This window comes from Chiloscyllium plagiosum, chromosome 2 (assembly GCF_004010195.1).
Source record: "Chiloscyllium plagiosum isolate BGI_BamShark_2017 chromosome 2, ASM401019v2, whole genome shotgun sequence".
NCBI lineage: Eukaryota > Metazoa > Chordata > Chondrichthyes > Orectolobiformes > Hemiscylliidae > Chiloscyllium > Chiloscyllium plagiosum.
Window position 1 is genome coordinate 85,688,458 of NC_057711.1, and position 12,015 is coordinate 85,700,472.

The 12,015-nt window shown below is 40.0% G+C and overlaps 1 protein-coding gene and 1 long non-coding RNA gene across 3 annotated transcripts in view; one reads left to right on the plus strand and one right to left on the minus strand.

Annotated features, from left to right (window-relative positions):
• Window positions 1-12,015, plus strand: part of LOC122561584 — a 57,015-nt gene that overhangs the window by 21,414 nt on the left and 23,586 nt on the right. The window lies entirely within an intron of this gene.
• The window catches only part of LOC122561573 (fructose-1,6-bisphosphatase isozyme 2-like), a 33,005-nt gene that overhangs the window by 15,027 nt on the left and 5,963 nt on the right, over window positions 1-12,015 (minus strand). The window contains exon 2 of the mRNA XM_043713388.1: window positions 1,431-1,596. Within this exon, the coding sequence (XP_043569323.1) occupies window positions 1,431-1,596 (166 nt within the window). The remainder of the gene's footprint in view (window positions 1-1,430; window positions 1,597-12,015) is intronic.

Sequence of the window (12,015 nt, forward strand, 5' to 3'; positions counted from 1 at the left end):
CTACCACCACCTTGTCTCAGTCCCAACCCTCGAACTCAGCACCACCTTTCTAACCTGCAATCTTCTTCCTGACCTCTCCGCCTCCACCCCCACTCCGGCCTATCACCCTCACCTTAACCTCCTTCCACCTATCGCATTTCCAACGCCCCTCCCCCAAGTCCCTCCTCCCCACCTTTTATCTTAGCCTGCTTGGCATACATTCCTCATTCCTGAAGAAGGGCTCATGCCCGAAACGTCTCTTCTCCTGCTCCTTGGATGCTGCCTGACCTGATGCGCTTTTCCAGCAACACATTTTCACCTCTGAGCTCCAGCATCTGCAGTTCTCACTTTCTCCATGAGGATTGTTAGAGGCTGGTACATATCAAATGCCAAAGTCTGTGGACATGGAGTGCATGTGGCCAGTGTTCTTGGAGTGTGCCCTGGGATGTCAGTGCCCAGTGTCCAATATGGGGTCCTTTGAAAAAGTGATGAGCTAAATCTACAGGGCACCAGAGAGAAAGCTGAATATTAATGAGGCAAATTGGGCTGTAAATAAGGCAGATTAATTTAACTGTAATTTAGCAGATTAATTATCAACTTGCCACTACCTAGCAAAAAAACCTGCCATTCCACATGTGAAAAGCAGAAGAGATGGCAAGAGATTCACCCAATGTTGAGATGGGCCTCACTGGACCTCTTGGCTGACGCTGCTGCACATCTCACCATAGCTTACTTTACTCAGGCTCCTATAAGATACTGCCTAATGATTCTGTGCTCCTTTAAAGAGTGTTAACAATCAAAATAATGTGCTACTAGCTACAAGATGTTGATAGTATTGTGCAAGTTTAAATTCACAGATACGTAGTAAATACATACGTGAAATTAGAGGCTACTCCTAGATGGGACAATTTGAGAAATATTTAGTGCACTGGGTCATAGAGTCATATAGCATGGAAACAGACCCTTCTGCCCAACTGATATATGCTAACCAGGTTTCTTAAACTAAACTAGTCCCATTTGTCTGTGTTTAGCCCATATCCCTCTAAACCTTACCTATTCATGTTCAAATGTCTTTTAAATGTTGCAGCTGTACCTGCATCTACCACTTCCTCTGGCAGTTCATTCCATATATGCATCACCCTTTGCATGAAACAGTTGCCCTCAATGCCTTTTAAATGTTTCCCCTCTCATCTTGAGATTATGTTCTCTAGTTTTGAAATCCCCTACCCTAGGGGAAAAGAACTTTGCTGTTCACCTTATCTAGGCCCTCATGATTTTATAAACATTTATAAATCTGGCATCCTTTCCAATTTAATAATATCCTTCCTAAAGAGTATATATTATCCCCAAATCATATACAGCATATGGTGGTATTTATCCAAACACCAAATGCCTTCCAATTTTAAAGGAAATGGTGCCTTTACAATAAACACAAAACCCCAGGAACTAACCTGTTGATCTGAATCCACGATGATGGCATTGTTTTCTTCTTCAGACACAAGAACACAAGTGCTGAATGAAGATTTTAACATGTTTATTACCATGTCATTGGCAAGTACATCAAGCTTCTTCACCTCATCTCCTGTCACATTGACTGTGCTTCCAGAAAGCCCATAACTAGAAAACGAGTTGGATAGCAGCATTATTATTCAAACCAACATTCATATAACATTTCTGTTAAATTGGTGCATTCAATATCTGTGAATACTGTTCAAGCTAATATTTTACTAAAGTTCAACAACTTCTCTATTACCGATATTTGCCCTGTTTTAAACATCAATAACTTATTTACAAACAGTCCAGGAGTGATATATCTTATTGGTTTTTAAAAAATCCCTTAGAATTAAACAGGCTCAGTTCTTAATGAACAAAAACAGAGAGCAATCCTTGTAGCTGGAGATCACTTTGTTGTGATCGTTATTGTGCATTAATGAGTGTTATTTGATAACTCATTGTCTGCCGCTGTAAACAGACAAAAAGTGTCACTAAGATATGGTCATTAATGCATCTTTTGGCAGGAAGGTGTCATGCTATAACTGGTTTTATTATTTAGCATATATAGTCCATCATTTCAGGTGTAAAAGGAGGATGCTGGAATGCAGATCATTAAAGACAATTGTCTCTCACTGTCCTATTATACAGATGCAAAAGTTCTGTAATAAAACTAATCCTTTTCTCTCAGTTATGAGCTGAGGGGGCATCAGGCTAGGTTTGTTTATATTTTAATGAATTGGCTGCAAGTCTGCAGTGAGTTTTTTGCAGTGAAAAATCACATCACAATGGCAAGCCAGGAGGTACATTAGTATAATATTGCATCATACACATTCCCATTTTCCTCCAAAAGAACACAAAAAATGATTTTATTATTTACTGAATTATTAAGTTTTTCCCGATGTTTACAACTATTCTCATACATGAGCAGTTTGTTATTCTCATCAGTCTTTGCACATGCATTGCATACTTAAATCATACAGGTCTCTTAATGGTATATTTATCAGCATTCTTACATTTGAGTAATATTGTTTCTCTAGGGAAAACGTTGTTCCCATGCCACTTCTTGTTGTAGTGACTGCCGTTGTCCCCATCGCTGGGATGCTGCAGATCTCTGTGACTGTTAGTTTGTTGACGGTCTGGGCAAATGATAAGTTTTCCCAAATGGTTGACTGTGGTGAAGGAACAGCTTCTCCAGTTGCATTTATGTGTATCTGATTACAATGATATTTGTTAATTCACAATTGAAGTGACAATTGCTCTGCATGGATCCTAAGATCTTTGGCATGATGATGGTTGAGAGTGTTGAATGTTTGTATCCTGACTGGCTTTCGGATGTTCAACATTGATGAAGAAATGTGGCTTTCCACCATTTTACCTTGATTTTATCATTTATGCATGTTACCACTTCTGGCTTTACTAGCTTTTTTGAAGAATAGTTTGTGCGAGGTATGAACTTGTACTGAACTACTCTCCACTTGAAGATTGCTTTGTGTACATCAGTGTTGCATTTTCTCAATTCATATACAATTTATTTGACAACTTTCACTGCCACTTCAGTCTTTCCATTTGACTGACCGTAGTAAGATGATGATATATGGTCTTGTATTTGTCAATTCTTGGAGATGGCTGACTTCTTCACTCGTGAACTTGTCACTCATTGCATATCTGGAATACTATGACAATTGAAGTTTGTTTTTGGGTATTTAACAATCTCAATTTTGGCATTGATGTCAGCTGACCTACTTCTTAGTAGTCATAATGGTACTCTATGGTGACAAAATAATCAGATCCTGTGTGAAAAAGGCTACACCCAGTTTTATTAAATGGCCTGTCTGGGATGTCATTAGTGGTCCTCAATACAAGAAGCATTGCACTGCTTCATGTAATTATTGATTTCATTATTCATATTTGACCAGTAGAGATATTCTTTTGACTTCCTCAGACTTCATTTAATTTCTTTAGTAGTTTCCATAATGTGTTTTAGCATGCTTCCTATTGGTAAAACAATAATATTGTAATCTTGCATAGTTACTTCATCTTTGTATGCCCAGACACATTTTTATAAATGCAATAATAACTTTCAGGCTTGAAGAACAGCTTTTCATCACTACTTCTTACAACACTTAGGAAGTTGCACCTTGTTTGCTAGTTTGCTTGATTTGAGCCAGGTGCTTGTTTGTTTGGTTCAGTGTGTCTGCTGGGTCATATCATGACAAGCTGCTGTTTGAAGCAGTAAGAATTCACACTGTAACAATGTCCTACATAGGAAGTGCTCCTCTTGACAGTATGCCAACAATGTACATCTGTTTTCTTTACTTGTATGTCACATCCAAATTGTTATTACAGTTACAAAGATACATTCTCTCAGACACTTTAGAGCAGAGTGTAGAGGGTTGAGGAAAATGATCTGAAGTGGCTTGAAGTCAGGCTTGATTTTCACATTGTCTAATGCAAATAGGTACTGATGAAAATGTTCACAAGCAATGATAATGTCCAGGCACTCTTTCTTGATCAGATTGTAGCATCATCCCATTTGTGTTAATATCCTGGATGCAAATGAAATTGGTAGTCCTTGTTGCATTAAGTTTGCTCCAATTCCAATCTCACTGTCTCTCACACTACATGGCAATCCATCATTTATTTCCATCACTAGTGGTTTGATTTTAGTAAGAGCCACTTGTTTTGTGCATGTCTTTGGCAATGGGTTGACATAATGATTCACACTCCAGTTACAAATTGACCAAGAGACTTGCTAAACAGTTGACAAATTGAACAAATCATTTACTTATTTATAGAAGTTGATCAGCACATTGCTGATACAGTTCTCATCTTTTCAGGATTTGGGTGAAGATGCTTTGCTGTCAGTACATAGTCTATGTATTTGACTTTGGGAATTCCTAATTACATCTTTTCTTGTCAGCTTCAGGTTTAATCTGGCAATCTATCTATTCGCGACACAAGATTTTGATCATGGTCAGCAATGGCTACTTCCAGAAGGTCTCCACATCCATAAATTAGCAGGTCATTCACTATAATTTCCACTCCAGGAAGCTGAAGCTAACTATTTCAGACTATCTTCATGATATTCTCTGGAGCTGTGGAAATGCCAATGGCATGAACAGCCATCTGTATATTGGATACAGCATCCAAAAGGTAGTTAGAAAGCTGCTGCAAATGTCTTTTGACATGTTGAAGGTTATCAGTCCAAGCTTCAGACTGCTCCAACTGAGATGAGTGGCTTTTGTTTGCTATATGTGGATCTGGTATTCCAGAGCTTTATTCTTGTCATTGCACTGGGACTCTTGGTGTAATCTGTTTTCTTTGCACAACTATGAATCCATCATGGTAGTCACAAACTTGCTTTAAAAGGGATTCATTTTCAGATCATAATTATGAGCCACTTCACCTGGTCCATGAAGGGCATGATATTGCATGATGCACTGGTGTCTATCTGACATTTTATTATGAGTTGATGTGTCCCTTCCCCAGTGTCAGTCCAAAAGTCACAAAGCCATTGACTAGACTGGAACAACGTATTATAATGGGTACAGTGGCCATCTGTAATTGCTCATCATATTTCTTTTTAGCCAACTGATTGAGTATAAAATAATCTGTGCTTTAGTAGTGAAAGCACTGCTTTCCTTTTATGTGGTGTCCTTTGCATACTGCTGTTTATCCACAAGCACTCTGCTCTTTCAGTTTGGAATATCTATCAGCATAACTCAAGGACACAGACACATACACACACATACTTATAAACCAGCACTTCTGTACATATTAATTTGCTTTCCTGAGAGTAGGATTCTGCTCAGTAGATGTGCCCTCACTATGAAACCTCTTATGTTTATTCCAATCCTGTCTTTACTTCGATGGTCTTGCAGTTGCACAGGTTCACAGGATTCTGATAACTATTTTAATACAATGGCATGTTGATTATTTGATTCTTTTTTCATTTAATATGGAATTTGAGATTTGAAACGTGCCATCAAGGCTTCAAAAAGGTTGCTGTCCATTTTTTTGGTCTCGGGAGAGATTTAGGATGGAAATTCTCTCCTCGCCAATGATAAAAGTGTGCCTATTCTTAGCTGTTCTGACTTGTTAATTGCAATTTTGGCAATTTCATAACATCGTCATTGCAACTGAAAAGACTGCAAGTTTTGCTACATATCACCTTTCATTTCAAAAACAGTGTTAGGAGAGAAATATTTGCAGATATTGTACCTTACCCAGTGCTTTCAGCTGTAACCAGCTTCTTTGTTACATTTTTGTGATTTACTGATTTTTAGCAGCTTCCACCAACTTTAAAAAATTCAGTTTTTCTTTTTCAATAGCTGTGTTTCTATACAGCTCAAAACACTGAATCCTAGCTCCACTTCAACACCATGTAATAAGCTCACAGAGCAACACTGCAATTTATGGCTGTGCTACCCTGTCAAAAGGTGCTATCTTTCAGAAAAGCTGGAGCCCACTCTGTGTGCTCTGATGATTGTAAAGGACGCCTTGAAACTATCAAAGTAGTCTGGGGAGCTGCCCAGTTTCCTGGCCAATATTCATCCCTCAACCAACTGATGACATATCAGGTTACTGTTGTAGAAGCTTGATGTGAACAAAATTAGTTGCTGCTTTTCTTCACAATACTTCAAAAACTATATAATGCTTTGAGATGTCTACTGCTTGTAAAAAGTGCTGAACAAATTAAGCTTTTCTTTATCATCCAAATACCTGATGACTATGTGGTGAACTCCCAGATACGGATATCTGACTAGAAGTTCATGAAAAGTAATTAAAATTAGCCTGACCAGTTGAAATCAAAGATTTGGAGCTCATGAAATAGCTGGACAGAAGACTTTACTGAAATTATATTGGTGTAAAATTCAGGTATTGTTAGAACTCTGTGGAAAGCTAGGGAAGTGATTACTGGGTCTCTTACTGAGATATTGATTCATTGATACTTACTGATGAGGTGCCGAAAGGCTGGAGATTGGCTAACGTGGCGTCACTGTTTTAAGAAAGGAGGTAAGGGCAAGGCAGGGAACTATAGACCAGTGAGCCTAACGTCGGTGGTGGGTAAGTTGTTGGAGGAAATCCTGAGGGACAGGATATACATGTATTTGGAAAGGCAAGGACTGATTAGGGATAGTCAACATGGCCTTGTGCGTTGGAAATCATGTCTCACAAACTTGATCAAGTTTTTTGAAGAAGTAACAAAGAGGATTGATGAGGGCAGAATGATAGATGTGATCTATATGGACGTCAGTAAGACGACAAGGTTCCCAATGGGAGTCTGGTTAGCAAGGTTAGGATCTCATGGAATACAGGGAGAACTAGCCATTTGGATACAGAACTGGCTCAAAGGTAGAGGACCGGGGGTGGTGATGGAGGGTTGTTTTTCTACGGAGACCTGTGACCAGTGGAGTGCCATACGGGTTGGTGCTGGATCCACTACTTTTCATCATTTCTATAAATAGTTTGGATGTGAGCATAAGACGTATAGTTAGTAAGTTTGCAGATTACACCAAAATTGGAGGTGCATCATACAGGACCTTGATGAGCTGGGCCAATGGGCTGAGAAGTGGCAGATGGAGTATAATTTAGATAAATGTGAGGTGCTGCATTTTGGGAAAGCAAATCTTAGCAGGACTTATACACTTAATGGTAAGGTCCTCGGGAGAGCTGCTGAACAAAGAGACCTTGGAGTGCAGGTATATAGCTCTTTGAAAGTGGAGTTGCAGCTAGATAGGATAGTGAAGGTGGCATTTAGTATGCTTTCTTTTATTGGTCAGAGTACTGAGTACAGGAGTTGGGAGGTCATGTTGCGGCTGTACAGAACATTGGTTAGGTCACTGTTGGAATTTTGCGTGTAATCTGGTCTCCTTCCTATCGGAAAGATGTTGTGAAACTTGAAAGAGTTCAGAAAAGATTTACAAGGATGTTGCCAGGGTTGGAGAACTTGAGCTATAGGGAGAGATTGAACAGGCTGGGGCTGTTTTCCCTGGAGCGTCGGAGGCTGTGGGTGACCTTAGAGGTTTATAAAACCATGAGGAGCATGGATAGGGTAAATAGACAAAGTTTTTTCCCCTGGGGTGGGGGCGTTCAGAACTATAGGGCATAGGTTTAGGGTGAGAGGGGAAGATATAAAAGAGACCTAAGGGGCAACTTTTTCATGCAGAGGGTGGTACATGTATGGAATGAGCTGCCAGAGGAAGTGGTGGAGGCTGGTACAATTGCAACCATGGGTATATAAATAGGAAATGTTTGGAGGGATATGGGGTGGGCGCTGGCAGATGGGACTAGATTGGGTTGGGATATCTGGTTGGCATGGACGAATTGGACCAAAGAATTTGTTTCCGTGCTGTACATCTCTACTCTATGACTCTAGCTCATGATCCTTGTAATGAAGTTTGAACTACAAATGGGGTGTCAACATGACTAGAGAATTAAGTAGACTATTAAACTTTGCAAAACAGTACAAATTGAACACCACTCAGACATTGACTTTTAAAAAGACACCATAACTTATATTTGCCTAATAACAAGGTATGCAATTTAAAAAGTCTTAGGAATTAATCAAAGGAAGCTCAAGAAATATATAGACACTGTAGATGTTTAAATCTACTGCTTTTCTGCTGGTGCAATATTTCAGTCTTTCAACTCCATGCAGTTTGAAATTTAGAAGATAATACTGGTGCATTAGCAAAGAGTTGATTTTCTGGCTGCTGCTGTTTTGTTTTTTATTATATCATTCCCAGGAAATATGACTTTAGTTCAGGTTGGTCAGTCTTTTATAAACTTTCACAGATAGCACTCTTTTATCGCCATATGAATTTTAAAAAGGTACTAGAAGAATGTATTAGATCATTAAAAGTTCTACTATGTTGTGGCCATTACTGAGACTTGGATATCACAGGGGCAGGAATGGTTGTTGGATGTTCCAGGGTTTAGATGTTTCAAAAAGAATAGGAGGCGGGGCAGAGAGAGAGAAGGTAAAAGAGATGGAGGAGTGACATTGCTAAATCAGTGATAGTATCACAGCTGCAGGAAGGGAAATCATTGAGGAGGGTTTGTCTGCAGAGTCAGTATGGGTGGAAGTCAAATAGGAAAGGAGCAGTAACTTTGTTGGGAGTTTTCTACAGGCCCCTCAATAGTAACAAACACATGGAGGAGCAGATTCTGGAAATGTGCAGAAGTAACAGGGTTGTTGTCATGGGGGACTTCAACTTCCCTAATATTGATTGGAACCTACTAGTTTGGATGGAGCAATTTTAGACAGGTGTGTCCAGGAAAGATTCCTGACTCCATATGTAGATAGGCCAACTAGAGGAGAAGCCATATTAGATTTGGTGCTTGGCAACAAACCATACCAAGTGTCAGATCTCTTGGTGAGAGGGCATTTTGGTGCTAATGATCACAACCCAATGACTTTTACTATAGTCATGGAGAGGGATAGGAGCAGACTGTGTGGGAAAGTATTTAATTGGGGGAGGGGGAATTATAATGCTATTAGGCAGGAACTGGAGTGCCTAAATTGGGATCAGATGTTCTCAGGGAACTGCACAACAGAAATGTGGAGGTTGTTTAAGCAGCATCTGCTGATAGTGCTGGACAGATTTGTCCCACTGAGGCAAGGGAGGGAAAGTTGAAAGAACCTTGGGTGACAAGGGATGTGAAACATCTAGACAAGAGGAGGAAGGAAGCTTATGTAAGGTGGGGAGACAAGGATCAGACAGGGCTCTAGAGAATTACAAGGTAGCCAGGAAGGAACTGAAGAATGGACTTAGGAGAACTAGAAGGGGGCATGAAAAAGCTTTAGCGGGTAGGATTAAGCAAAACCCTAAAGGTGTCCTATACTTGCTCTAACAGGTTGATGTTAGGAAGGAGGACGTACTGAAAATCTTGAAATACATAAGGATCGACAAATTTCCTGGGCCAGACAGGGTATAACCAAGGTTTCTACAGGAAGCGAGGGAAGAGATTGCTGCACCTTTGGCAATGAGCTTTGCATCCTAACTGTCCACTGGAGTAGCACTAGATGATTGGAAGATGGCAAAAGTTATTCCCTTGTTCAAGAAAGGGAATAGGGATAATCCTTGTGATTGCAGACCAGTCTTAAGTAAATGGTGGGCAAAATGTTGGACAAGATGGAGAGACAGGATTTATGATTACTTGGAAAACCATAGTTTGATTAAAGATAGTCAGCATGGCTTTGAGAAGGGCAGGTCACACCTCACAAGACTTACTGAATTCTTTGAGGATGTGATAAATCACATTGATGAAAGTAGAGCAGTGAATGTGGTGTACATGGATTTTAGCAAGGCGTTTGATAAAGCTCCCCTTTGAAGTCTCATTCAGAAAGTAAGGAGGCATGGGATATGGGGAAACCTGTCTGTCTGGATACAGAATTGGCTGGCCCATAGAAGACAGAGGGTGATGGTAGATGGAAAGTATTCAGCCTGGAGCTTGGTGACCAATGATGTTCCAGAGATCAGTTCTGGGACCTTTGCTCTTTGTGATTTTTATAAATGATTTGGATGAGGAAGTGGAAGGGTAGGTTAGTAAGTTTGCTGATGTCACAAAGGTTGATGGAGTTGTGGATAGTGTGGAGGGGTGTTGTAGGTTGCAATGAGACATTGACAAGATGTAGAACTGGGCTGATAAGTGGCAGATGGAGTTCAACCTGGAAAAGTGTGAAGTGAATCACTTTGGAAGATCAAATTTGAATGTAGAATATAGGGTTAAAGGCAGGATTCCTGGCAGTATGGAGGAACAGAGGGATATTGGGATCCATGTCCATAGATCCCTCAAAGTTGCCACCCAGATTGCTAAGAAGGCATCCGGTGTGTTGGCTTTCATTAGCAGGGAGATTGAGTTTAAGAGCTGCAAGGCCTTGCTGCAGTTCTCCATAGAGTCCTGATTAGACCACATTTGGAATATTGTGTTCAGAACTGGTGCCTCATTATAGGAAAGATGTGGAAGCTTTAGAGAGGGTGTAGAGGAGATGACCCAGATGCTGCCTGGACTGGAGGACCTATCTTATGAAGAAATGTTGAGGGAGCTAGGGATGAGAGGTGACTTGATAAAAATGTACAAGATGTTCAGAGCCATAGATAAAGAGGATAGACAGAATTTTTCCCAAAGTGGAAATGGCTATCACAAGGAGGCATAATTTTAAGGTTTAGGGGAGATGTCAGAGGTAGGTTCTTTACACAGAGTGGCGAGTGCATGGAATGCACTGCTGGCAGTGGTCAGATACATTAGGGACATTTAAGTGATTTTTGGATAGGCACATGGAAATTAGTACAGTAAAGGGTACGTAGGTTAGTCTGATCTTAGAATAGGATAAAAGGCCAGCACAACACAGGGCTGAAGGGACTGTACTGTTATGTACCGTTCTATGTATGGTCTTACTTCAGACAAAACTTAATTTTTATATTCTTATATTTTTATGCACCTGGTTTGATGAAATAGGAAAGCCAGAAGGTGTTGGGTTGGGGAGGATAGTGGAGAGAGAATAATTAAAATAAGCTATGTTCAGTTTCTTCATTTTGTATTATTCTCTAAGACAGTCAAGAGAATAATTCATCTTCAGAACATTAATTTCTTGCAAATGTCCAAAATAAACAGCATGCATTTTGTAATTGAAATCTGAACAATCAATTCCTTTGTTTAAAATATTTATATTTGTTAATATTATACAAAAGTTGTAGTTTTTCAGAGGCATAATCTGTTGGGACTTTGAAACAAGCTAATAATTAATGCTGTGCAAATATTTTCCATCTACATTGCAACAGTTTAAAGCTCTTGCTGATATAGAACACTGAACCTTTGAGCAAGCTAAGTGAAATGGATGTGAACATAGGAGGTCTAGTTAATAAGTTTGCAGATGACACCAAAATTGGAGGTGCAGTGGACAGTGAAGAAGGTTACCTTGGAGTAAAACAGAATATTAAGCAGATGGGCCAATAAGCCGAGGAGTCGCAGACAGAGTTATATTTAGATAAATGTGAGGTAGTGCATTTTGAAAAGGCAAATCTATACACTTTATGGTAAGGTTCTGGGGTGTGTTGCTGAACAAAGAGACCTTGGAGTGCAGGTTCATACTTCCTTGAAAGTGGAGCCACAAGTAGGTAGGATGGTGAAGAAGGCATTTGGTCAGAGCATAGAATATAAGAGTTGGGAAGTCATGTTGTGGCTGTACAGGACATTGGTTAGGCCAGTTTTGGAATACTGTGAGCAATTCTGTTCTTCCTGCTATTGGAAGGATCTTGTTGAAACTTGAGAGGGCTCAGAAAATACTTACAAGGATGTTGCCAGGGTTAGAGGGTTTGACCTGTAGGGAGAGGCTGAATAGGCTGGGGCTGTTTTCCTAGGAGCATCAGCAGCTGAGGGGTGACCTTACAGAGGTTTATAAAATCAGGAGGGGCTTGGTTAGCGTAAATAGCCAAGATCTTTTCTCTGGGGTTGGGGAGCTAAAAGTTAGAGGGCATAAGTTTAGGGAGAGAGAGAGAGAGAGAGAGAGCGTGTGAGAGAGAGAGAGAGAGAGAG